Source organism: Thunnus albacares, chromosome 15 (genome assembly GCF_914725855.1).
Source record: "Thunnus albacares chromosome 15, fThuAlb1.1, whole genome shotgun sequence".
NCBI lineage: Eukaryota > Metazoa > Chordata > Actinopteri > Scombriformes > Scombridae > Thunnus > Thunnus albacares.
In genome coordinates, this window is record NC_058120.1 from 29,894,706 (window position 1) to 29,922,011 (window position 27,306).

Sequence of the window (27,306 nt, forward strand, 5' to 3'; positions counted from 1 at the left end):
CGTCGCGCTGTGCCTCGGCGGGGCGTGAGACATATACGCAGGTACGTTAGGAGCGTTTTCTAATCTGGCGTCTCCATCAGCTGGACGGACGACATCATCCGTCTGAGTGTGTTTTTATAAAACCGTCACACGTCACTGTTAACCAGTTATGATGTTTGATGATGACGGCGCCGTGCTTCAGGTCTGGTTGGGTTAAAGTTACTATGTCCTTAAAGTTAGGCGACCTTCGTCGTCATGGCAACAGTGAACACCACAACAACCGTAGTTATGTTTTTTTTACAGTGGTCTCCTGCAGCTAAGTTCCCTTTTTACCATCAAACATCCTGCTGATGTGGACGCCATCTGAACGGCGTCATAATCACTACGGCCGCCAGATGGAGGCGTTGGCTTGAATATACACACCATAGTGTGATACTGGTGATACTGGGCCGACTGGTTATATAAGTGACTGACAGTGGACTCTACGTCGGCGTTGCTCCGCCTCCTCAGAGCTGATTTTACAGCAACGGGTTGAGACGTTTTGAACATCAACGTCAGCGTTCGTTTAGTTCACGACTCAAACAGCTCGACGTCTTCAGGACCTTTCAAATCCTGAAGACACAGAAACGACGTTTCATCTGTTTGATTTTATTATCAGTGACAGACTGTACGTCAGTTTCCATTATTTTAAACATACTGATAATGTTCTGTTCTGGTACAAATTAAACCAGATCATCAATCATTTCTGTCTGCTGTCAGTCACAACCTTTTCCATCAGGCAGCAGACTATTATTATTATTATTATTATTATTATTTATTTCAATATTATCATTCAAAAAGCAGAATGTTTATTTTCTGCTTTTATAGCTGAATTTTCAGACTTTCCACATCTGTTGATGTGTTCTGTGGCTGCAGCTAATCCTGAAAGACCTTCAGACGATCACAAAGTGTTTCTAAAGTTGTGTTTTATTGATCATTATATGATGATTAAAAGCCAAACTATTTGGTAAAATTTCCTTAATCCAGATGAATTATTCTGGATGAAGAACTTGAGCTGTGTTTGAGGAAGAGGAGCTTTGTGCAGCTGATTAATTTGTTGAGGAACAGAAGACAAAGTTCTGAGTTTAGTTGTTGTCTAAATGTTTCTCTGCAGATGTTCTGGTGTTGTAAAGATCATCAGGACGGATGTTAAAGCAGTGAATGTTCTGATCATTGATGTAACTCGTCGTCTCTCTCTGCAGTGAGTTCTTCGAGCGAACCATCCTGTGTAACAGTCTGGTGTGGAGCTGCGCTCTGACGGGTCGAGCGGGCCTGACGTACCTGGAGGCGGTGGAGAGCGAGCGGCGGGCGAAGCAGAGTCTTCAGAACTTCCCGTCGGTGTTGGTGCAGCCGCTGCTCCACCTGGCGGCTCTGAGCCGCCGCTGCCGGCTGACGGAGCTCTGCGAGGACGTCTACACCTTCGTCAAAGACCGTTTCTTCCCGGGAGAGACGGTGGACGTCAGCGGACGCAACGGAGCCAGGTAGTGAGGGGGGCGGGGCTTTTCCTCCGCTGGTCAGAACAGCTCAGAGCTGCAAACTAGCTGATAATCAGAAGTAAACATTAAAGTCTCTGATTCTGCTTCCAGATGTGAAGATTTTGCCTGTTTTTGGTCCTTTGTGACAGTAAACTGAATAAAAACTCAACAAGACGTTTGAAAACGTCGTCTTTTCACCATTTTCTGACATTTCAGAGACCAAACGGTTAATTGATTAATGGAGAAATGACTCATCTGTAGAATCACAACAGTAACGTTAACATTTGTAAAACTGTCAAACTAATCTGTCCATTAATATTCTTGATTAATCGTTTGCTTTATAAACACTGATTTATCGAATCGATTAATCAACTAATCATTGCAGTTCTACATTACATTTTCTTCGATGTAAAACCAAGAAAAGAAACAAATTCTCTCATTTGAACCTGAAGCAGAAAAAAAAGCTGAAATCAAAATATTTGCTGATTAACTTTCTGTCAATAAACGAATCGACACGACTGTCTTTGTTCCGTTGTGGACTGTAGAGTCAACAGGCAGTGAGCAGCATTAATACTTCCTGCTTGCATCCTCCAAGGCATTATGGGAATTGTAGTTCCAAAACTTAGACATAGTTATCCTCAAAACAGAAGAATTATAAATATAATATCTTCCATGTGTTGAGAAGCTGTGGACACGCAGGAATAGAAGCTGTTCTACAAACATGTACAGAACAACTTAAAGCTTCTCTGAGTATCTACTTATCATCATCATCATCATCATCATAATAATATAATAATAATGTATGAAATGTATCAGACGTGCAGTGAAGCTGTGACTCATCTGATGGCGTCAGTTGGTCTTTATTCCAGCTGCACCTTAAAGTACAGGTAGAAACAGGTGAAGTGATGTCATGCTGTGTGTGTGTGTGTGTGTGTGTGTGTGTGTGTGTGTGTGTGTGTCAGACTCGTGTGTGAGGTCCTGCAGGTTCACTCGCCTCATTCCAGCGCTAACGGAGCGCCGACTGCTAACGGCCACGCCAAGCCGGCTGACGGCGACACCATCGTCATCAGCGACAGCGACGATGAGAGCAACGCCTTCCAGAGTCCCACCGCACAGGTCAACGGGTCAGTAGGTCAAAGGTCACATGGTTCTAATGTTGCTAGGTCAACGGGTGATGGTATTCCAGATGATTCTTACGTGTGTGTGTGTGTGTGTGTGTGTGTGTGTGTGTGTGTGTGTGTGTGTGTGTGTGTGTGTCTCAGCAGGAAGAAGAAGAAGCCTCTGAGTCCGTCAGTGTTTAAGTACACAGTGAGGATGATGAAGGACGAGCACAGCGAGCCGTTTACTGTCAAAGCCAATCAGATGAGGTGAGAAGCTTCCCCTGCAGACCAATCAGAGGGCGGCCTCGATGACTGGACAGCAACTCAAAACTGTTTCAGTATAGATATGAGTTTCAGTCTGAATACAGACTTGAATAAAATGTGAACTTATCCTTTAATGTACAAACAGCTCTGAGAGCTTGAAGTGAAGTGAAACACAGCTGAAGAATCAGACAGATCTGCTCCAGACAGACAAATATTAGAATCATCCAGTTTCCACCAGAGAAACGTTGCTGCCAGAATCATGGATTTAACAGATGTCATTAAATGTGTTTTGTGTTGTTTGTTCAGTCGGAGGAAGAATGTTCTGTCCAGAGAGAGACTGAAGCTGCTCTTCAAGCAGCACTGTGAGCCTCAGAACGGGACCATCGCACTCAAGGTGAGAACATTACCCACAATGCCCCACAATTACCCACAATGCCCCACAATTACCCACAATGCCCCACAATTACCCACAATGCCCCACAATTACCCACAATGCCCCACAATTACCCACAATGCCCCACATTTACCCACAATGCCCCACAATTACCCACAATGCCCCATATTTACCCACAATGCCCCACAATTACCCACAATGCCCCACAATTACCCACAATGCCCCACATTTACCCACAATGCCCCACAATTACCCACAATGCCCCACAATTACCCACAATGCCCCACAATGCCCCACATTACCCCACAATGCCCCACAATGCCCCACATTACCCCACAATGCCCCACAATGCCCCACATTACCCACAATGCCCCACGATGCCCCACAATTACCCACAATGCCCCGCAATTACCCACGATGCCCCACATTACCCACAATGCCCCACAATGCCCCACGATGCCCCACAATTACCCACAATGCCCCACAATGCCCCACGATGCCCCACAATTACCCACGATGCCCCGCAATTACCCACGATGCCCCACATTACCCCACAATTACCCACAATGCCCCACATTACCCCACAATTACCCACAATGCCCCACATTACCCTACAATGCCCCACAATTACCCACAATGCCCCACATTACCCTACAATGCCCCACAGTTACCCACGATGCCCCACAATTACCCACAATGCCCCACATTACCCCACAATGCCCCACAATTACCCACAATTACCCACAATGCCCCACAATGCCCCACATTACCCTACAATGCCCCACAGTTACCCACGATGCCCCACAATTACCCACAATGCCCCACATTACCCCACAATGCCCCACAATTACCCACAATTACCCACAATGCCCCACAATGCCCCACATTACCCCACAATGCCCCACAATGCCCCACAATTACTCACGATGCCCCACAATTACCCACGATGCCCCGCAATTACCCACGATGCCCCGCAATTACCCACGATGCCCCGCAATTACCCACAATGCCCCACATTACCCCACAATTACCCACGATGCCCCACAATTACCCACAATGCCCCACAATTACCCACGATGCCCCACAATTACCCACAATGCCCCACAATTACCCACAATGCCCCACAATTACCCACAATGCCCCACAATTACCCACAATGCCCCACATTACCCCACAATGCCCCACAATTACCCACAATGCCCCACAATTACCCACAATGCCCTGCAATTACCCCACAATTACCCACAATGCCCCACAATATTTACTTTTGATGACATTTACTGTTTTCATTTGTCTGGAGTGAATTGATGTCGCTACAGGGATTAACAGTCCTAACAGGTTTAATAACATGGATTAGTTTATTATACAGTCTCTTACATTATATATATATAAACATTATTATATCGTTTTTTGTGATTATTGCAGCCAAAAATGTTCCAAAAAAATTGTGATACAGTTTGTGATGTTTTGTTTCTTTTTGCGGTAAATTTGAAGCAAAGGAAAATAATTAGATTTTTTAAAATAATAATAATAATTTTGTCTCTGTAATCAGTTGTTTGGATAAAAAGCATCCTGCAGATCACAGTAACTTCTGTATTTCAGGTCCAATGTTTAATGTATTTTCTTAACATGAGAATCAGTTATATATGAAGTTCTATAAAACAGAAAATACTTGAGTTCCATTTATAACCTTTATTAAATAAACTAAACATTAGCAGCAAATAAAATCATCAATAATTCCATTAAAATAAATCCATTAACCTAAAAATCTCACTGAGCATCTGAAACAGATCAGTTATAAAGCTGCACAATCTAAAGACATGAAGAACCTGAGACCTGAGGTCTGACGTCCTGCCTCAGAGAGCATTTTTATGTCGACGTGATGACAGTGAACACAACACGTCACGGTACGATACGGTGTGTGCTGATGTCTCTTCCTGTGTGTTGATGATGTGACTTCCTGTGTCTCAGCCCTCCACAGTGATGAAGTACCAGCTGTCTGAACAGACCTTCTCTCAGTTCTTCCCTGACGAGCCGCCGCTCTTCCCCTTCAGCCCCGCCTCTAAAGGCGGAGGCCGAGGTTCACCTGGACAGGTGAGAGCGATGGCTGCGATTTCCTCAGTTGCCTAAGTTGCATAAATAGTTAACTGTGTCTGGAGGAGAAATGTTGCTTCAGATGTAAATGTGGTGTTTTTGTGTGGTTTGATATTATTTCTAAAGCATCTGGTGTGTTTTCAGGCGAGCTCGTCGCTGCTGAAGGCGGCGGAGGAGAAGCTGAAGCTGCTGCAGCAGAAGGAGGACATGGCGACTGCAGCTCAGGATAAAGCTCGACTGAAGAAGGAGAAGGAGGAGGCGCAGGAGGCCAAGAGGAGGGAGAAGGAAGACAAGGAGAAGCTGAAGGAGGAGCAGAGGAAGAGGTTTGAGGAGGAGAAGCAGAGGAGGAGGGAGGAGAAGGAGCGCAGGAAGCTGGAGAAGGAGAGAGTGAGTCACACGTGAACATCAAAAATAAAATGAACGAGATGAAACTGTGGCAGCGTGGAGACATTTCTGAACTCTGATTCACAGGAACGAGAGAAGCTGAAGGAGGAGAAGAAGAAATACGCTGAACGACTGAAACTATGGAACAAACCCAGAGAAGATATGGAGTGTGAAGACCTGAAGGTCAGTGAACGCACCACCACCTGTCAACTGATAACAGGACCGAAATGATCAGGAATCAATAAATATCAGCAAAAATATTGATAAAAATCAAGTATTTTCCTGTTGATCATAGAAATTTATATTAATTTCTTTATAACTTTAGTTCCTCTGTGTGTTTTAAACCAGATTCCGCACACAGAACGTTCGTTTACATCGTTATCTGATTATATTTAATTGATTGACTGCTTTCCTCCCCGGACAGAAACAGACTGTAAATCCAGACTTTGAACCAGGTTCTGTGTGTGTTTGTGTTGGTTCTACCAGGAGCTGCCCAGTCCGGTACCAGTGAGGACTCGACTCCCAGCGGAGCTCTTTGGAGAAGCTCTGATGGTTCTGGAGTTCCTGCGGGCCTTCGGCGAGGTCTTTGACCTGAAGGACGAGTTCCCCGACGGAGTCTCTCTGGGTGAGAACATCATTTCTTTAAACTCTTAACAGTCTCTGGTTCCTTTCATGGTTCTGATCACAGTGTGAGTCAGTCTGGTGCCGTGGTACTGGTACTGGTCCTGTACCAGTTTGATTTGCAGGAAATGTTTACAGGTTTATTACCAGGTAGGTTTGCACATACAAGGAATTTACTTTGCTGTTGTGAATGGTAGTTCACCACAGTGACTTTGAGGTTCTAACGGAGGTTCTGGAAGAGCACTTTGCTCTATTTCAGTAGATGTTCTTCAGGTTCTTCAGGTTAAATGGATTCCACTGTTACATTAGTTTAAATCAGAGGTTCTGTAGGTTCACTGTGTTCCTACAAAGGTTCTGTTAGAGGTTCAGTTCGTTTTAATAAAGAATCAAAAAGAGGTTTCACGGTTGGTTAAAATAAATTTAAAAAGTTCTTATTGGTTGGTTCTAGAAGTTGAATGGTTCTAGGATCTAGAAGTTAGGCAGGTTCAGATGTTCTAAATGTTTCTAACAGTTTCTGGAGCTGTTGTGTGTGTGTGTGTGTTTTTGTACTTAAGTTTTTTTAAAATATAAGTATATACGTTCTATCAGATGTTCTGTGTTTGGTTCTGATAGGTTTGTCTCTTTTCAGAGGTTCTGGATGTTTAGTTGGTTATAAAAAAAAAAAAAGTTCTCTCTCCACAGAGGTTGTGTTGGTTCCAACAGATGTTTCTAACAGATGTAATCTCTCTACAGAGGTTCTGGAAGTTGTGTTGGTTCTAATGTTCTCGCTCCCTGCAGAGGTTCTCACTGACGTTTGTTTGTTTGGTTCTAATAGGTTCTCCCTCTCTACAGAGGTTCTGGATGCAGGTTGTGTTGGTTCTAACAGATGTTCTCCTTCTCCACAGAGGTTCTAGAGGAGGCTCTGGTGGGTTCTGATCCTGAAGGTCCTCTGTGTGAGCTGCTGTTCTTCTTCCTGTCGGCCATCTTTCAGGCTCTGGACGAGGAGCAGGAGGAGGTGGCTAAAGACCAGGCCGAAGGTCAGACAGGTTCTCTAACCTCCGAACCTAAACCACCACGACTAAATACCCGACCCCGACTAAACCCTAAACCATCACGACCAAATACCCGACCCCGACTAAACCCTAAACCATCACGACTAAATACCCGACCCCAACTAAACCTAAACCATCACGACTAAATACCCGACCCCAACTAAACCCTAAACCATCACGACTAAATACCCGACCCCAACTAAACCCTAAACCATCACGACTAAATACCCGACCCCAACTAAACCCTAAACCATCACGACTAAATACCCGACCCCAACTAAACCCTAAACCATCACGACTAAATACCCGACCCCAACTAAACCCTAAACCATCACGACTAAATACCCGACCCCAACTAAACCCTAAACCATCACGACTAAATACCCGACCCCAACTAAACCCTAAACCATCACGACTAAATACCCGACCCCTACTAAACCTAAACCATCACGACTAAATACCCGACCCCGACTAAACCCTAAACCATCACGACTAAATACCCGACCCCGACTAAACCCTAAACCATCACGACTAAATACCTGACCCCGACTAAACCCTAAACCATCACGACTAAATACCCGACCCCGACTAAACCCTAAACCATCACGACCAAATACCCGACCCCTACTAAACCTAAACCATCACGACCAAATACCCGACCCCGACTAAACCCTAAACCATCACGACTAAATACCCGACCCCGACTAAACCCTAAACCATCACGACTAAATACCCGACCCCAACTAAACCTAAACCATCACGACTAAATACCCGACCCCAACTAAACCTAAACCATCACGACTAAATACCTGACCCCAACTAAACCTAAACCATCACGACTAAATACCCGACCCCTACTAAACCCTAAACCATCACGACTAAATACCCGACCCCAACTAAACCCTAAACCATCACGACTAAATACCCGACCCCAACTAAACCCTAAACCATCACGACTAAATACCCGACCCCGACTAAACCCTAAACCATCACGACCAAATACCCGACCCCGACTAAACCCTAAACCATCACGACCAAATACCCGACCCCAACTAAACCTAAACCATCACGACTAAATACCCGACCCCAACTAAACCCTAAACCATCACGACTAAATACCCGACCCCAACTAAACCCTAAACCATCACGACTAAATACCCGACCCCAACTAAACCCTAAACCATCACGACTAAATACCCGACCCCAACTAAACCCTAAACCATCACGACTAAATACCCGACCCCAACTAAACCCTAAACCATCACGACTAAATACCCGACCCCGACTAAACCCTAAACCATCACGACCAAATACCCGACCCCGACTAAACCCTAAACCATCACGACTAAATACCCGACCCCAACTAAACCCTAAACCATCACGACTAAATACCCGACCCCAACTAAACCCTAAACCATCACGACTAAATACCCGACCCCTACTAAACCTAAACCATCACGACTAAATACCCGACCCCGACTAAACCCTGAACCATCACGACTAAATACCCGACCCCGACTAAACCCTAAACCATCACGACCAAATACCCGACCCCAACTAAACCCTAAACCATCACGACTAAATACCCGACCCCGACTAAACCCTAAACCATCACGACTAAATACCCGACCCCAACTAAACCCTAAACCATCACGACTAAATACCCGACCCCGACTAAACCCTAAACCATCACGACCAAATACCCGACCCCAACTAAACCCTAAACCATCACGACTAAATACCCGACCCCGACTAAACCCTAAACCATCACGACTAAATACCCGACCCCAACTAAACCTAAACCATCACGACTAAATACCCGACCCCAACTAAACCTAAACCATCACGACTAAATACCTGACCCCTACTAAACCCTAAACCATCACGACTAAATACCCGACCCCAACTAAACCCTAAACCATCACGACTAAATACCCGACCCCAACTAAACCTAAACCATCACGACTAAATACCCGACCCCAACTAAACCCTAAACCATCACGACTAAATACCTGACCCCTACTAAACCCTAAACCATCACGACTAAATACCCGACCCCAACTAAACCCTAAACCATCACGACTAAATACCCGACCCCTACTATTCGTTACCATGGTGTCAAACTGATATTGGTTCTCACAAAGATAGAAAGACCAGCTCACACACCTGAAACTGATACACCTCCTCTAATAGTCTGTATGTGTGTGCGTGTGTTCGTTTGTTTGTGTGTGTGTGTGTGTGTGTGTGTGCATGTGTGTTTGTGTATGTGTGTGCGTGCGTGTTTTTGTGTGTGTGTGTGCGTGTGTGTGTGCAGACCTGTCGGAGGCTCTGGACGATGACTCTGATCCCACTCAGTCGGCGCTCAGCGCTGTCGCCTCATTGGCTGCTGCTTGGCCTCAGCTGCATCAGGGCAGCAGTCTGAAGCAGTTGGACCTGGACAGCTGCACGCTGTCAGAAATCCTGCGTCTCTACATCCTGGCGTCTGGCGCCGACTGTAACCACGGCAACGCCAAGTTCCGCTACCAGAAGCAGGGCGGCTTCACTTTGATGGACGACCCGTGTGTGGAGCTGCGATTGGCTGAGCCGGTGCTGCTGAAGAGGCTGTCGTGCACGTCGGTATACGACCTGATGCCAGGTCAGCAACCGACCAATCAGATAGCAGCTGAAATGTCATTGATTGACATCAATCAAGTTATTAATAGTCAAATGTTTTGTCAACAAGTCGCACTCTGAGGAGGTCAGGGTGTATCAGTATTGATTGATTTAGATGTGTATGAGAGGAGCTAGCCATTGATGTGTATTGCTAGGTATTGATCGGTTATTGATCGGTTATTGTGTGTCTGTGTAGGAGAGAAGCTGCGGATCCTGCAGGCTCTGGTGGGGAAGCTGCTGACGTTGGCGTCCAGCAGAGATCTGATTGAAGACTGTGTGGAGGAGCAGAGAGGCGCCAAACAGGAACTGAGAGAGATCAGAGCCGAACAACACCGCCGCGAGAGAGAGGAGGCCGCACACAGGTACACACACAACATACACAACACAGGTACACACACAACATACACAACACAGGTACACACACAACATACACAACACAGGTACACACACAACATACACAACACAGGTACACACACAACATACACAACACAGGTACACACACAACACACACAACATACACAACACAGGTACACACACAACACACACAACATACACAACACAGGTACACACACAACATACACAACATACACAACACAGGTACACACACAACATACACAACATACACAACACAGGTACATACACAACACAGGTACACACACCATACACAACACAGGTACACACACAACACACACAACATACACAACATACACAACACAGATACACACACAACACACACAACATACACAACATACACAACACAGGTACACACACAACATACACAACATACACAACACAGGTACACACACAACATACACAACATACACAACACAGGTACACACACCATACACAACACAGGTACACACACAACATACACAACACAGGTACACACACCATACACAACACAGGTACACACACAACATACACAACACAGGTACACACACAACACACACAACATACACAACACAGGTACACACACAACACAGGTACACACAACATACACAACACAGAGGTAAACACAAGAATGCATACCATCATGCTTTACACATGTGTGTGTGAATGTAAACACAGGCAGCGTAGACATAAGTTGTAACACATACTGAGGTTTAAACACATTTAGGTTTATGCAACAAGAATAAAACACATTTGAACTTAAATCCTGATGTGTTGTGCTCCTCCTCTTCCTCCTCCTCTTCCTCCTCCTCTTCTCTCTTTCAGGGTTCGTCTTCGTAAAGAGGAGCGGCTGCGGGAGCAGGAGCAGAGGCTGAAGGAGAAGGAGGAGAAACTGAAGGAACAGGAGGAGAAACTGAAGGAACAGGAAGTGAAGGGAAGACTCCAAACAAACAGGTAGAAGAAGAGTGACGGAGCCGCGAGCATTCAGTCGCTGTCTGTTTTACTTCCTGCGGGTCAGATACGGAGTAAATGTCAGCAGTCGAAGTGTAACGAGTTCAAACTAATTAAGAAAATCATTTCATTTGACTTACAGCTCTGCGGGACTTTTGTCTCCCTCTGCTGGCAGTGAGAGTAATTACAAAAACACTGACGTGCTGACATCACAGGCTTCGCTGTAGCCGACGCCGTCGCTACTGTTGTGGCTGTAAAACAGTGGATAAATAGTTTTGAGCGTCACATGACCTCAGTGAAAAGACTCGTCTCACTATCAGAATTTCATCCATTCAGTCTGAAACAGTTGGAAAGTCTAGAAGAGCCGCATTCAATTATTTTATTCCCCTTCAAGTTAGCAGAGCGCTAACTGGAATTAGCTGCTCGGCTAAGGAGAGTTTCTAGTGAGCATGCTCAGTATGCATTCATCCAGCCAGCGCAGGGATGTTAAACCCGCCTACATCTGCTGTTTACAGACTAATTCATGTTCCAAGTAAAACCTCTTGTAGAGAATTAAAGCTTCTCTTGCTGTTAATGTGCTATAACACTCTGTCTACTGGGAATGTGATGGTGGCTGTTCAGTATTAACCTTCATGCTGGTGGTGAGGATGAGACACTGACACTGAGACGTCTGTAGGAGCCCCAGATATTATATAATAATATATATAATCGTCGGGTCTGGTTGTATTTCTTTCTCACAGATGTATGAAAAGGTCTTTAAGATAGCGGCCCAGACTGGAACCAGATTTGGACAAATCCAGAACATGTGATAGGCTCAACATTTAGTATTTCCTCCGTTGTTCTCTGAGATGACTCAGAGGAGGAGACGCCATCCTTTGAATGGCACCGTCCAGTCTAGATATCACATTCAAGAGGATCCCAATCCAAAGATCTGACCTCCTACTGGGAGTGATGGGAAGGAAACAAAGTGCTTTTTGACTAGACTATGCACTTGTAAACACTTGAAGAAATGAGATTTAGTCAAGTCATGTTTTCTAACTATGTGCTCAAAAGAAAAGTGATTGTTTTGAAAAAGATCCCTCAGACACTGAACCACTGCAGAGTCTACTGGTGAAGGTGGGAATATCCCAGTAGACACAGCAGGTAACAAAGTGAGCGTCTGTTGATGTTTAAAGTGACCTGAACTGGGACTTCAGGCTTTTGGTTTAGTGGTTTACTGAGGATGTTCCAGCTCTGATAGGAATCTGGTTCCCAGTAGATAACTGGGAGAATGTTGGAAGTCCAGTATGTTGATGCTGATCCCTCCACCTCCTCCTGTCTCTCTAGATATGATTTAACTTCATAAAGTCGTTGATTAAAGGTTTTACAACAGCTACTGAGACAAAACGAGGAGAATAAACAGGAAACGTTCAAACGTTGTTTGTGTCTGCAGTGAGACTCCTGCTGAACAACACGCTGAGGATGACGAGGAGCCAAATGCTTCATCCAAGAAGAAGATAAAAGGTAAAAAAAAATAAAGACATGATTGTTTACTGCGCGTCTGATCTGAACTCTTCTCCTGCACATCACACTTCATTTACCAAATATCTTCTTCTAGAGACACTTCAGACACTAAATATATAAAATATGATCTTATTTTTAAACAGTTTACAAAATGCAACATGTGTTTTAATGATAAATAAACACATAACAGATAATATTACACCTAAATCTTCAAAATGTTAATTGAGGGTTAACGTCAGTTTCTCAATAAAAACTTGCTCCATCTTCATAATTATGATCATCTTGACAAATTTCATCATCAGTCTGCAGTTGACTCAACAAACCATCCGAGTTCCTGTTCTGAGACCTAAAATAAGCCGAATGTGTGAGAGTTATTTAACACTGGCTTCATATTCAGGTAGTGTTGAGTTATTATCAGCTGCAGCAAACAAACAGGACGATGAGGAAGAAAGTTTGAAAACCAAAGAGCAGGAGAAATATCTGAAACTGAATCTGGAGAGATGTGGTTACAGTAACGAGAAAGTGTTTTTATACTTCCTCTTTTTTTTCTACTGAATCACCAGTTTCTCTTCTCTCCTCCACCTTAAAGGCAACCAGAAAGAAAAACAGCAGCCGCAACAGCCGACCTCTGACCCCAAAGCGTCGTCGTCGTCCTGCCCCCCCAGCAGCCTGACTGCAGAGGAGCTGGAGGAAGAGCAGGAGAAGGTCAGAAACACACAGCGGCATCGTTTCCTCTCAGCTTCACACGTCATCATTCAGTAGAAACAGTTTAATATTTATTCAGTCTGCAGATCTTTGTTTTTGTGGTTTTAGTCTGAACGGAGGCAGAAAGAAGAAGAAGAAGCATTTACACATAGAACTAGTTTAGTGTGGATGTAATCTGACTATATAAACCTTCATAATAAACTAACATTTATTTAAATATAATCTGTTCTGTCACCACTGGGATGAAAATACAAACTGTACTGTTTAGTTTGATTTAAAGGACGTTTTCAGGACCTTCTCAGATTTTGGTCAAAACTCGTCTGTATCATGAAAAAAATCTCTGTTCAAATCCTCTTTTCATATTTTTTCAGCCCCTTAATATTATTTCATTTTTATAGAACACATCTGGGAAGCATTCAGCATTAATGTCTCAACAAGTTTTGTTCCTAACGTCACCAAACTTTGTAGGTACAAAATCCACAGTCCTCCTTCTGTGCAAAAATGTATTTAAAGTTTATCTGAAGCTAATATGAAGCTTCAGCGTCCACATGAGTCAAATCAAGTAGATATCTTTCAACGTTACAGTCTTTTTAGTGCCAACAAGTCTTTTTGTTACTATACTTCCACCTGCAGCTCAACAGGGAAACACAAAGACTGTAAATGTGTCAGATATCCACTGATATGACTCAGACTGCTGAAGCTGAAGAGAAGCTTCACACAGACTTTTAAAAGCATTGAAGCACATTTGAAGGATGTTTTAATATCTAGTATGAACAGGAGGAATGATTACAGCGAGGAAAACCTCTTTCACTGCTTAAAAAAACAGTGAATCTGTCCTTTAACACAAAACAAACCAGTCACGTTAGAATCAGTGATCTGATGGTCTCGCAGGTTCGAGAGCTGCAGGAACGGATCCAGAAGGCGGCGGCCTGCACCTGCCTGCTGCCTCTGGGCAGAGACCGGCTGTACCGCCGCTACTGGCTCCTCCCGTCCGCCTCCGCGCTGTTTGTAGAGGACGACGGCTTCGGCCTGACGGAGGACATGCTGCAGCCGCACCCAAAGCCCGCCCAGGACGCCACAACCAAGATGGAGGATGAGGAGGGTGTCAAGGAGGAGCCAGCTGAGGGAAGGTAGGTCACTCAGAGTTCAGGTAAAGAAGAGCTTCAGTGTTCAGAGAGTTTTCTGACGATGACTGAAACGTCCTCGTTTTCTTTTCTGGATAGTGTCGGCTCTAGCCCCGCCCCCCTCCACACCTGCGGCCCGCCAGTCAACCGTCCCAACCAGTGGTCCTTCTACAGCTCAGTGGAGGAGGTGGATCAGCTGATCGAAGCTCTCAACCCGCGAGGTCACAGAGAGAGCGGCCTGAAGGAGGCGCTGCTGCAGGAGAGAGAGAGACTGCAACACCTGCTGCAGAGCTGCGACAGCAACAAATACAGACACACAGGTACACACACACACACAGGTACACACACACACAGGTACACACACACACACACACACACACACACACAGGTACACACACACACACAGGTACACACACACACAGGTACACACACACACAGGTACACACACACACAGGTACACACACACACACACACACAGGTACACACACACACAGGTACACACACACACACACACACAGGTACACACACACACACACACACACACACAGGTACACACACACACAGGTACACACACACACACACACAGGTACACACACACACACACACACACACAGGTACACACACACAGGTACACACACACACACACACAGGTACACACACACACACAGGTACACACACACACACACACACACACAGGTACACACACACACACACACACACACACACAGGTACACACACACACACACACACAGGTACACACACACACACACACACAGGTACACACACACAGGTACACACACACACACACACACACACACAGGTACACACACACACACACACACAGGTACACACACACAGGTACACACACACACACACACACAGGTACACACACACAGGTACACACACACACACACACACACACAGGTACACACACACACACACACACAGGTACACACACACAGGTACACACACACACACACAGGTACACACACACACACACACAGGTACACACACACACACACACACACACACAGGTACACACACACACACACACAGGTACACACACACACACACACAGGTACACACACACACACACACAGGTACACACACACACACACACATACACACACACAGGTACACACACACACACACACAGGTACACACACACACACACACATACACACACACAGGTACACACACACACACAGGTACACACACACACACACATACACACACACACACACAGGTACACACACACACATACACACACACACACACAGGTACACACACACACACACACACACACACAGGTACACACACACACAGGTACACACACACAGGTACACACACACACACACACACACACACACAGGTACACACACACACACACACACAGGTACACACACACACACACACACACAGGTACACACACACACACACACAGGTACACACACACACACACACACGTACGTACACACTCAGGTACACACACACACACACACACACAGGTACACACACACACATACACACACACACACACACACACAGGTAAATAAATAGTTCAGGGTGAACACACAAAGGTAACTACAGACTCAAGTATCACACACTTAACCACCTGTAAACAAACAGGTAAACACACGAGTATCACTGTGATGTTTGCAAACACACCTGTGAACACACACCTGTCCTCCTGTCCAGATGATCCAGAGTCATCGCGATCTGTCCCAGAATGCACCGCTGCAGCTGAGACTCTGATGGAGGTCAGACTGAGAGACTTGCTCCTGGACATCGAGGACCGCATCCACCAGGGAACTCTGGGAACTCTGAAGGTACAAACACACACCTGCTGCAGCAGCTGACCTCCCACACAGCTCAGGTAGAACTCACCTGTCTCCTTCTGTTGGCAGGTGATGGACCGACAGGTGTGGCGCTCAGCGTTGGAAGCAGGAAACTACGAACTGCTGTGTTCTGACGGCAGAGAGAACGGAGGGATGAACGGACGAGTGGAGGCCATGGAGGTGGACTCTGCTCACCTGAGAGCCAGAGACAGGTAGACACAGACATGAGACACGTGGACACAGACATGAGACAGGTGGACACAGACATGAGACACATGGACACAGACATGAGACACGTAGACACAGACATGAGACACGTAGACACAGACATGAGACAGGTAAAGAGACGGGTAGAAGCTGCTTCCAGGTAGATAGTATTGATTGATTTAATCAGGTGACTCATCTCTTATTGATCCCAGTTCTTCTTCTGTTATCTGTATTCAGGTAGTTTGACTCTTTCATCAGATGAGATGACAAACATCAGCTGATCGCCTCACGTCAGTTTCAGCTTTTATGTGGAGTTCTGTTCACAAACCTTCTTGTTTCAACACCAGGAAACATCCTGAATGACGACTAAAGATGAAACCATCAATATACAGGAGTGAAAGCAACATATGAACTTACCAATACTTTAGATACTTTACAAACTGTCTCAGATAAATGAAAAAAAAAAGTAAACCAGTGACATGTGCAGTAGATTATATGTGTCATGAAACATCATTTACATGGAGATACGGTGACATGTTGATTATTGTTACCAGTTTAACAGAGTTTTATAAACTGTCATCTGAAAACTGAACCCAAAATAGTTTTGATGAAGAACTGGAGAACAAATAAAATGCTGCTGACTGCCAGTAGTTTCACACATCACAGTCAGTTTAAATGATTCCTGAACAGAGATAATAGATAATAAAATAAATAGATGCTGTTTGTTCAAACTGCTTATTTTACTGACTTTTGCAGCTGAAATACATTTTGAAAGTTTGCAGCGTTCACTGTGTTTTTATTTCTCCTCAATCAAATGAATACAAATACATTTATAAAGATGACAAAGACACTTGAACTTATTGTTTAATGTGTTTAAATATCTAAAACTCCACGTAGTTCACACTAACTGCAGCTAGAGGGCGCAGTTGTCGTGTATGTTTTTAACCCTCCTGGACAAACATCCTGCTTCCTGTTGGTCTTCCTCTTCCCCTGTATGTGTCCTGTGTATTTATTATAAACTGTACGTCGTGTTTCAGGCTGCAGGAGCTGAAGTCCGACGGCGTCGCCGCCGCCTACAGCAGCGGCAGCGGGACTCCGCAGGCCGTCAGCAGCTCGGTACGAATCCTGGCTCAGGCTCTGGTTCACATTGAGCAAGGCATCGAGAGGCGCTTCCTCAAAGCTCCGCTGGGTGAGTCTCACACTCCGGGGCCTGGAAAAGTCTGGAACAGCCTGGAAAAGTGTAGGAGGGAGAATCTGAACTGACTGAAAACAGAAACTAAAAGCTCTGATCGCTGAGACGATGGAAACATGTCTGGAGGTTTTATATGTGCAGTGTGACTGTGTATTATTTTATCAATAACATCTGTTTCCTCCTCCTGCAGGTGAGGAAGACTCAAAGAAAGACCAAAAGATGAAGAAGAACAAGAAGAAAGATGAGGACCAGGCCAGTGATGGTACGACTCTCTATAGAGTTCAACATTCAGCAGTTTGAGAGTTTCTGTCTCGTCATATTCTGATCACTGCGTGTCTCTGTCTCTGCGTGTGTCTCTGTGTGTGTCTCTGTGTGTGTCTCTGTGTGTGTCTCTGTGTGTGTCTCTGTGTGTGTCTCTGTGTGTGTCTCTGTGTGTGTCTCTGTGTGTGTCTCTGTGTGTGTCTCTGTGTGTGTCTCTGTGTGTGTCTCTGTTTGTGTCTCTGTTTGTGTCTCTGTTTGTGTCTCTGCGTGTGTCTCTGTGTGTGTCTCTGTGTGTCTCTGTCTCTGCGTGTGTCTCTGTGTGTGTCTCTGTGTGTGTCTCTGTTTGTGTCTCTGTTTGTGTCTCTGTTTGTGTCTCTGCGTGTGTCTCTGTTTGTGTCTCTGTGTGTGTCTCTGCGTGTGTCTCTGCGTGTGTCTCTGTTTGTGTCTCTGTGTGTGTCTCTGTGTGTGTCTCTGTGTGTGTCTCTGTGTGTGTCTCTGTTTGTGTCTCTGTTTGTGTCTCTGCTTGTGTCTCTGTGTGTGTCTCTGTTTGTGTCTCTGTGTGTGTCTCTGTGTGTGTCTCTGTGTGTGTCTCTGTGTGTGTCTCTGTTTGTGTCTCTGTGTGTGTCTCTGTGTGTGTCTCTGTTTGTGTCTCTGTGTGTGTCTCTGTGTGTGTCTCTGTGTGTGTCTCTGTGTGTGTCTCTGCTTGTGTCTCTGTGTGTGTCTCTGTGTGTGTCTCTGCGTGTGTCTCTGTGTGTGTCTCTGCGTGTGTCTCTGTGTGTGTCTCTGTTTGTGTCTCTGTGTGTGTCTCTGTGTGTGTCTCTGCGTGTGTCTCTGTGTGTGTCTCTGTGTGTGTCTCTGTGTGTGTCTCTGTTTGTGTCTCTGTGTGTGTCTCTGTGTGTGTCTCTGTGTGTGTCTCTGTGTGTGTCTCTGTGTGTGTCTCTGCGTGTGTCTCTGTGTGTGTCTCTGCGTGTGTCTCTGTGTGTGTCTCTGTGTGTGTCTCTGTTTGTGTCTCTGTGTGTGTCTCTGTGTGTGTCTCTGCGTGTGTCTCTGTGTGTGTCTCTGTTTGTGTCTCTGTGTGTGTCTCTGTGTGTGTCTCTGCTTGTGTCTCTGTGTGTGTCTCTGTGTGTGTCTCTGCGTGTGTCTCTGTGTGTGTCTCTGTTTGTGTCTCTGTGTGTGTCTCTGTGTGTGTCTCTGTTTGTGTCTCTGTGTGTGTCTCTGTGTGTGTCTCTGCTTGTGTCTCTGTGTGTGTCTCTGTGTGTGTCTCTGTGTGTGTCTCTGTGTGTGTCTCTGTTTGTGTCTCTGTGTGTGTCTCTGTGTGTGTCTCTGTTTGTGTCTCTGTGTGTGTCTCTGCTTGTGTCTCTGTTTGTGTCTCTGTGTGTGTCTCTGTTTGTGTCTCTGTGTGTGTCTCTGTGTGTGTCTCTGTGTGTGTCTCTGTGTGTGTCTCTGCTTGTGTCTCTGTTTGTGTCTCTGTGTGTGTCTCTGTGTGTGTCTCTGTGTGTGTCTCTGTGTGTGTCTCTGTTTGTGTCTCTGTTTGTGTCTCTGTTTGTGTCTCTGTTTGTGTCTCTGTGTGTGTCTCTGTTTGTGTCTCTGTTTGTGTCTCTGTGTGTGTCTCTGTGTGTGTCTCTGTGTGTGTCTCTGTGTGTGTCTCTGTGTGTGTCTCTGCTTGTGTCTCAGACGGCAGTGACAGCGGTCGAGTCATAAAGACGGTGTTGGAGCGATGGAGGGAGTCTCTGCAGTCCTGCTCCAGTCTGTCTCAGGTCAGACAAACACACACATGCTCAGCAGCGTCCTGGTGATGATCATCAGTGTTCTGCACAAGCCTCCTTGTTTTCTGATCTGCTTCCATCCACTTCCTCTGACGTGCAGAACATTAATTCCACCTGGAAGGTTTTAGGCATCGCTGAGCTGTAGCAGGCTCATAGACATATACTCTAATTAAAATATGAACGTTTATCTCCATCCTGCGGTCAAAGTTGTTTGAATAACACAAGGAGAAAATTCACTTTGGTTTGGTTTGAACACAGAATTAGAGTCATAATAACAATTCTCACATGAAAAACCTGGAACCAACAAATCTTTTTGCATTTTTGCTTAAAAAAAACTGAAACAATTAATGGATTATCATATTAGACGTCCATTAATATTCCTTTCATCAACTAATTGATTAATTGACCAACTGTTTGAGCTCTAATCGATACACATCCCTGATTGTGTGATTAACTTGTGTGTGTGTATCACTTGTGTGTTCAGGTGTTTGTCCACCTGTCCAGTCTGGAGCGCAGCGTCCTCTGGTCTCGCTCCGTCCTCAACGCTCGCTGTCGCATCTGCAGACGCAAAGGAGACGCCGACAACATGCTGCTGTGTGACGGCTGTGACAGAGGACATCACACCCACTGTCTGAGACCCCGCCTCAAGGTACGCGCGCACACACACACACACACACACACACACACACACACACACACACACACACACACACACACACACACACACACCTGGACCACCACGTCCTCGCTTCACATCCAGCTGAGGTGTTGGACGGTGTTGGACGGTGTTGGATATCGTCTCTGGCTGTCGGGAGACGTTTTCATCTATAAACTACAGTCAGACGTTGATTCTGCTGCAGGAAGCTGTTTAATACTTTTTATTGGAGTTTCAGTCGACAGCAAACACTTTAACTGCTGCAGCTTCAGGAAGCTCCTCCACTCACTGTAGACAAGAGGAGAGATCAGAGAAAACTGATTAAATTCATTTATCCAGTCACTCATTTTCTGCTGTTTATCTGCTTTCAGGTCATATTCATTTAATTATATCATTATGAATTATTGTTATATACAGCTGAAAAAAATGTGATCTAATAATAAATTATTCTAAGTCTCGTCCATCATAGTTTGATCCTTCACCAGTATGATGCTTGAACCAGTATGAAATTGTCTTCTATGTGGTGTTAAAAAGGTCTGAAGTTCAGTAAAACCCTGATAACGTGTACCAACAGCACGGTAAACAACAGAGACCAGTAAATAAATAAAAAGCTGCTCCTTTAACAATCAGAAGCTTTCAAAAGAGGAATTTGACGTGCGGTTCTATTTTGTGTTATTCTCGTGTGTTATTGTGATGCGTTTTCCTGCAGATGTGACGTCGTCTTGTAGGTGTTTGTCCACAAACTGCAACAAGCCACCAGAGAGAAAAATCTCCATGTTAGATGTTAAAGTAAAGCAACATGCTAACATGCTAACATGCTAACGCTACGTTTACCGTCTCTGTGTGTCTCAGTCGGTTCCAGAGGGGGACTGGTTCTGTCCAGACTGTCGACCCAAACAGAGATCCAGCCGCGTCCCGTCCCGTCAGCGCTCCTCTATCGACGAGGAGGAGGAGGAGGAGGAGGAGGAGGATGACGAACAGGAAGAGGAGGAGGAAGAGTCTGAGGAGGAAGAGGAGGAGTCAGAAGAAGAGGAGGAGTCTGAGGAGGAGGAGGAGGAAGAAGTGGTTGTGAGGTAAGTGTGGAAATATTTCAACCTCGTCCAGCTGCGCTGAGATCAGTCTTAAACAGCAGCTCCTCTTCCTCTGTCTGCAGCGCCAAGAAGAGCCAGGCCCCGCCCCCCAAAGGCAAGAGTCAACAGGCCACGCCCAAAGGTCAACAGGCCACGCCCAAAGGTCAACAAGTCACGCCCAAAGGTCAACAGGCCACGCCCAAGAACAACGCTGCTTCAGCGGGGAAAAACTCGTCCGCCTCCAAGTCAGTATCTGTTGTACAACTGTCCATATAGTCTTTTAAGCATCGTTCCCAGTTCACCCAGTTTACTGATTCCATCCAATCACAGGTCCTCAGGGAAAAAGGCCACGCCTCCTACATCCAAGGCCAACACGGCGTCCGGCAGTAAAGCTCCACCACGCGCCGGGAGTCGGATCAGCGCCCGCCTGAGCCACGAGATCCTGCCACCGAACGGCAACACCAGAACCTCACCTGGTCAGAGCGAGACCCGCAAGAGGCCGCCGACAGGTAAACAAACAAACTACTGACCGTAAACACCCGCTGACAGGTAAACAAACAAACTACTGACCGTAAACAAACAAACTACTGACCGTAAACAAACAAACTACTGACCGTAAACAAACAAACTACTGACCGTAAACACCCGCCGACAGGTAAACAAACAAACTACTGACCGTAAACACCCGCTGACAGGTAAACAAACAAACTACTGACCGTAAACACCCGCTGACAGGTAAACAAACAAACTACTGACCGTAAACACCCGCCGACAGGTAAACAAACAAACTACTGACTGTAAACACCCGCCGACAGGTAAACAAACTACTGACCATAAACACTAGCCGACAGGTAAACAAACAAACTACTGACCGTAAACAAACAAACTACTGACCGTAAACACCCGCCGACAGGTAAACAAACAAACTACTGACCGTAAACACCCGCCGACAGGTAAACAAACAAACTACTGACCGTAAACACCCGCCGACAGGTAAACAAACAAACTACTGACCGTAAACACCCGCCGACAGGTAAACAAACAAACTACTGACCGTAAACACCCGCTGACAGGTAAACAAACAAACTACTGACCGTAAACACCCGCCGACAGGTAAACAAACAAACTACTGACCGTAAACACCCGCCGACAGGTAAACAAACAAACTACTGACTGTAAACACCCGCCGACAGGTAAACAAACTACTGACCATAAACACTAGCCGACAGGTAAACAAACAAACTACTGACCGTAAACAAACAAACTACTGACCGTAAACACCCGCCGACAGGTAAACAAACAAACTACTGACCGTAAACACCCGCCGACAGGTAAACAAACAAACTACTGACCGTAAACACCCGCCGACAGGTAAACAAACAAACTACTGACTGTAAACACCCGCCGACAGGTAAACAAACTACTGACCATAAACACTAGCCGACAGGTAAACAAACAAACTACTGACCATAAACACTAGCCGACAGGTAAACAAACAAACTACTGACTGTAAACACCCGCCGACAGGTAAACAAACTACTACTGATAAACACTAATAAACATCATCAGTAACATCTCTCCTCTGCTCCTCCTCCAGACGTGACCCCCCCTTCTAAACCCTCCAAACCCGTCCTCCCCGTCCTTCCTCCTGCCTCCTCTTCCTCCTCCTCGACCTCCTCATCCAGCCGCCGCTCCTCAGGGAGGAACCACGGCGTCCACGAGCTGTCGGCCTGCGAGCAGCTGACGGTGGAGCTCGTCAGACACGAAGACAGCTGGCCCTTCATGAAGCTGGTGTCCAGGACTCAGGTACTCAAACATAAACACACACAGGTAATGTTCACCTGTTTGTGGAGCTGCGTTGTCTGTAACTCACCTGTCTGTCTGTCTGTCTGTCTGTCTGTCTGTCTGTCTGTCTGCAGGTTCCTGACTACTATGACATCATCAAGAAGCCGATCGCTCTCAGCACCATCAGAGAGAAAGTCAACAACTGTGAATATCAGACAGCAGGTGAGGAAACACACTGATCAGATTCTTTACTGGAGGTTTTTTTTTTCAGGCTTCAGGTTCTTAAATGTGGATCTTTAATCTTCTGCTTGTCTTTCACTGTAGTAAACTGAAAACCCCAAAATATTCAGACAAAACCAGACAACCTGAAATGACGTCACCTTGTGTTCTCGGATATTGTGACGACATGTTTCACTGTTTCCAGATGATCAATAGATTGTTTCATGATTATTAAGACAATCAGAAAATAATTTAGTGCAGTTTTGTCAGTTTTTCCCTCCAGAGCTGCAACTAACTTACATCCTCCTGTCTGTCTCTCTCCACATCTGTCTGTCTCTCCCCACATCTGTCTGTCTGTCTCTCCCCACATCTGTCTGTCTCTCCCCACATCTGTCTGTCTGTCTGTCTGTCTGTCTGTGTCTCCAGGTGAGTACATCTCGGACGTGGAGTTGATGTTCTCTAACTGTCTTCAGTATAATCCTCGTCACACTAACGAGGCGAAGGCCGGTCACCGTCTGCAGCAGTTCTTCCACTCGGAGCTCGGCAGACTCGGCCTGTCAGAGCGCGGCGCCGCCCCGCCTGCCAAGCGCTCCCGACACTGAACCAAACACACCCCCTGACCTCACCGCCGTCCACTCCGCTGTGTTCTGATTGGTCCAGGGACTGGAAGTGGGCCGGACGTAGAAGCTGCCATCGTTTCCCTCCTGATAGACTTACTCCTTCGTGACCTCTGACCCCTGTAGACCTGTCAGCCACAGTGGTCTGAATCAATCAAAATGTCTGAAACGCTTCATCAGAAGAGTTTAAAGGGACTGCGGGGGTCAAAGGTCATGAAGTTCAATGTTAAAAAGGTTCACCAGGAACATTTAATTAATGATAAAACCAGTTAAAGTTAGATTCAGGTGCAACTGAGCTCACCTGAGACACAGTTACATCTTTCATTATGTTTATAGAGCTCCGCCCCTCTCACCTGATCACCTGATCACCTGATCAGAAACTCGTTAAACACGTTAAAAAAAACAAAACTTGTGTAAAAAAATGTTGCAGCTACTGAGAGTTCATAAAAACGTAGTAAATTCCTGTCTGTCTTGACGCCTTTGACCTCCGACCTGCTGACGTTCAGGGCATTTGTTTTCCCGTCTGCGTGGACAGACGGCGGACATGCAGCAGACATGTTGGACACACATTCCTGTGGTGCTGTAGGACCGTAGAGACGTAGACAGTTTTCATCTGATGTTTTCTCTTCATTCAGAAAAAAAAGCAAAAACCACTAAAACAACTTCAGCTTTGCACTGACAATTTAAGAAAAAATCAAATCAGGCCGTTTGTGTTTTGCTCAGGGACAAAAGATTTTGATTTGAATGAGAAGATATTTTCTAACAGTGCTCGCTGGTTTTTTACTGAAGCAGAGCGGCCGCGGCGTTCAGGCTCATCGTCACGTAGCTATGGAAGTCTGGTGCTGCCCTAAAATTAAAATAAAGTGGGAAAAATGGACTGTTTTCATTTTCATACCAGCAGACTGTGCATCCTCAACTGGAACATTAAATAACACATTAAACTTCTAAACTTCATTTATGTCCAGAGTTTTTAGCTCGTTTCTATAAAGTCACAAAATTAATTTTCTTCAAAAACGACAGAAATCTGAGCAGAAAGTCTGTTTATTAATTTCATTCTCAAGTTTAAGCTGAACATTTTCTGCTGATGTGAAACTGAAAAGTCCGTTTTACATTCAGTTTTTTACAGGATATTGATTGAATTAATATTTAAATGTGAAAAAAACAACTTTCCCACAGAGTTAATCCCTTCTACTCACTTCACTAGAGACATTTAAAACTCATTGATCATATCATCTGTTTCTATTTGATCTGACACACTTGTCAAAGTAGATTTTGTATTAGTTGTTCCCAGTGAATTTTTTCCAATATCAAAATAAAATATATATATTAACAGTGGGGCCCAAAAGTCTGAGACCACGTTCCTGAATGTGGACTTGTTCTCAGACTGTTTATTTTGTCAAACATCATGCGCACAAAACAGAAAATACACTTCAATTAAATCTGAAGAGTTCGTTTTAATTTCAGCCGCTGCAGACTTCCAAAGTTCTCGCTCTGATTCTCTTTTATCTCAAGGTATCAAACTGTTAACGAGTTCACCAATTAACACACAGCTCCTCCTCCAAACATGACCCCTCCCTCTAAATGCCCAGGCCACGCCCCCTTTCCCGCCCTCAATTAATATAAATTATCCTGAGAAAATTAAAGATTGTGAGATGAAGGTTTGTAACAGGAATTAAACGCTTCACTAAACTAATGATCTGAACAGATAAACATCAACACAACGAGCGTTTTATATCTGGAGGAAACAGTTAAATCTCAGATTCATAGTCAGTTATAGTGTCTGTCAGGAACATTGACAATAATTAATTAAAAACAAAGAGTTGTGATCTCAGGACAAACAAGATATCACATGTTAAGTTTAACTCATTCATGATCTCAAACAGTTTGTTAGCTGGAGGATGATGAAGACCTGGAAATGTTTTTGGAAACATTTCTCTTTGTGAGAGTGATGCTCATGTTCAGATGGATGTTAATCTCATGGCTGTCAGGATGCAGTTAGCTTAGCTTAGCTTAGTTTAGCATAGCTTAGCATAAAGACTGGAAGCGGAGAGAAACAGCTAGCCTCACTGATAAACACTTTTAACTCCAGCTCACAGACATTAGATTTAATATCCATCTGAACATTTAAGGCTCTGAGATGAAGAGAATAAAGAGCGATTCCCAAAACGTCGAACTGTTCCTTTAAAGACGTGAGCCGCCGTGGCCTCTCTGGACTCGTAGTTTTTTGTATTTTGACTACTATTTCCCGCTTTAGGCTGTTTGTTTGACGTTCAGCTGAGATGTTAGTGTGAGTGTAGCAGCTCTGTCACTCAGTGTTTGTTTGTTTGTTTGTTTGTTGATGGAGGTCGGCTGTAGACACTACACTGGAGCCGCTGCAGCCTTCCTTCCCTCCTCTTCTGCTGCGTATTTATTTAGTTGAAGTCTCTGCGTTGTCTTTATTTATGACTGATTGATCCTCTGATAGACGCCTTCTGCCTCCTGACGCTCTCTAACCTGTCTGTTGTTGTTCTAATGTAAAAATAAATTGACTTTTTATAACCGACTGCTGCCTTGAGTCGCTTTATGTTCACATTTCAGAGAATCAAAGCTCACAAACACTGATACAGACTCTACAGGCTTCCAGCACTGGTTCAGAGTGATGAGGACACATTTAAAAATTCAGTATCTCAACTTGTTTATGCAGAGACATCAGACGGGAACTCTGATCCTGAGTCTGTGTTTATCAAACTTTTAAAAATGAAACTTCAGAAATCAATTAAAAAACCACTGAGGAGTAATGGTTGGTTAATGGTTCAGCCCTACTGGATTACACATATTACCATTTACAGAATATATATATAACATGTCACGACTGATGATATGCTTTGTACAATCGTGTCAAATGATTCACATGTTCAAACACTTCCAAATGAAATATGATTGTTTTTTTTATTCTAAAATTAACTAAGTTATGTTATTCTGTAAAGCATATCATTTTCATTTTTATAGCT

The 27,306-nt window shown here is 45.0% G+C and overlaps 1 protein-coding gene across 4 annotated transcripts in view; it reads left to right on the forward strand.

The window, feature by feature from the left end:
* baz1a (bromodomain adjacent to zinc finger domain, 1A) overlaps positions 1–26,858 on the forward strand; it is a 29,258-nt gene extending 2,400 nt beyond the window's left edge. For 3 of the 4 annotated variants that reach the window (XM_044375690.1, XM_044375691.1, XM_044375692.1), the window contains exons 3-30: positions 1,221–1,499; positions 2,456–2,617; positions 2,756–2,860; positions 3,164–3,251; positions 5,223–5,345; positions 5,490–5,732; positions 5,817–5,912; positions 6,216–6,354; positions 7,235–7,366; positions 9,696–10,016; positions 10,230–10,395; positions 11,249–11,377; positions 12,807–12,877; positions 13,467–13,582; positions 14,474–14,712; positions 14,806–15,026; positions 16,405–16,535; positions 16,614–16,756; positions 17,789–17,940; positions 18,134–18,205; positions 19,879–19,961; positions 20,455–20,619; positions 21,478–21,698; positions 21,779–21,940; positions 22,026–22,204; positions 23,293–23,501; positions 23,615–23,702; positions 24,126–26,858. In XM_044375690.1, coding sequence (XP_044231625.1) covers positions 1,221–1,499; positions 2,456–2,617; positions 2,756–2,860; positions 3,164–3,251; positions 5,223–5,345; positions 5,490–5,732; positions 5,817–5,912; positions 6,216–6,354; positions 7,235–7,366; positions 9,696–10,016; positions 10,230–10,395; positions 11,249–11,377; positions 12,807–12,877; positions 13,467–13,582; positions 14,474–14,712; positions 14,806–15,026; positions 16,405–16,535; positions 16,614–16,756; positions 17,789–17,940; positions 18,134–18,205; positions 19,879–19,961; positions 20,455–20,619; positions 21,478–21,698; positions 21,779–21,940; positions 22,026–22,204; positions 23,293–23,501; positions 23,615–23,702; positions 24,126–24,301 — 4,411 coding nt within the window. In that variant the 3' untranslated portion in view covers positions 24,302–26,858. The remainder of the gene's footprint in view (positions 1–1,220; positions 1,500–2,455; positions 2,618–2,755; positions 2,861–3,163; positions 3,252–5,222; positions 5,346–5,489; positions 5,733–5,816; positions 5,913–6,215; positions 6,355–7,234; positions 7,367–9,695; positions 10,017–10,229; positions 10,396–11,248; positions 11,378–12,806; positions 12,878–13,466; positions 13,583–14,473; positions 14,713–14,805; positions 15,027–16,404; positions 16,536–16,613; positions 16,757–17,788; positions 17,941–18,133; positions 18,206–19,878; positions 19,962–20,454; positions 20,620–21,477; positions 21,699–21,778; positions 21,941–22,025; positions 22,205–23,292; positions 23,502–23,614; positions 23,703–24,125) is intronic. The other variant, XM_044375693.1, reaches the window with a different exon arrangement.
* The last annotated feature ends 448 nt before the right edge of the window (positions 26,859–27,306 follow it).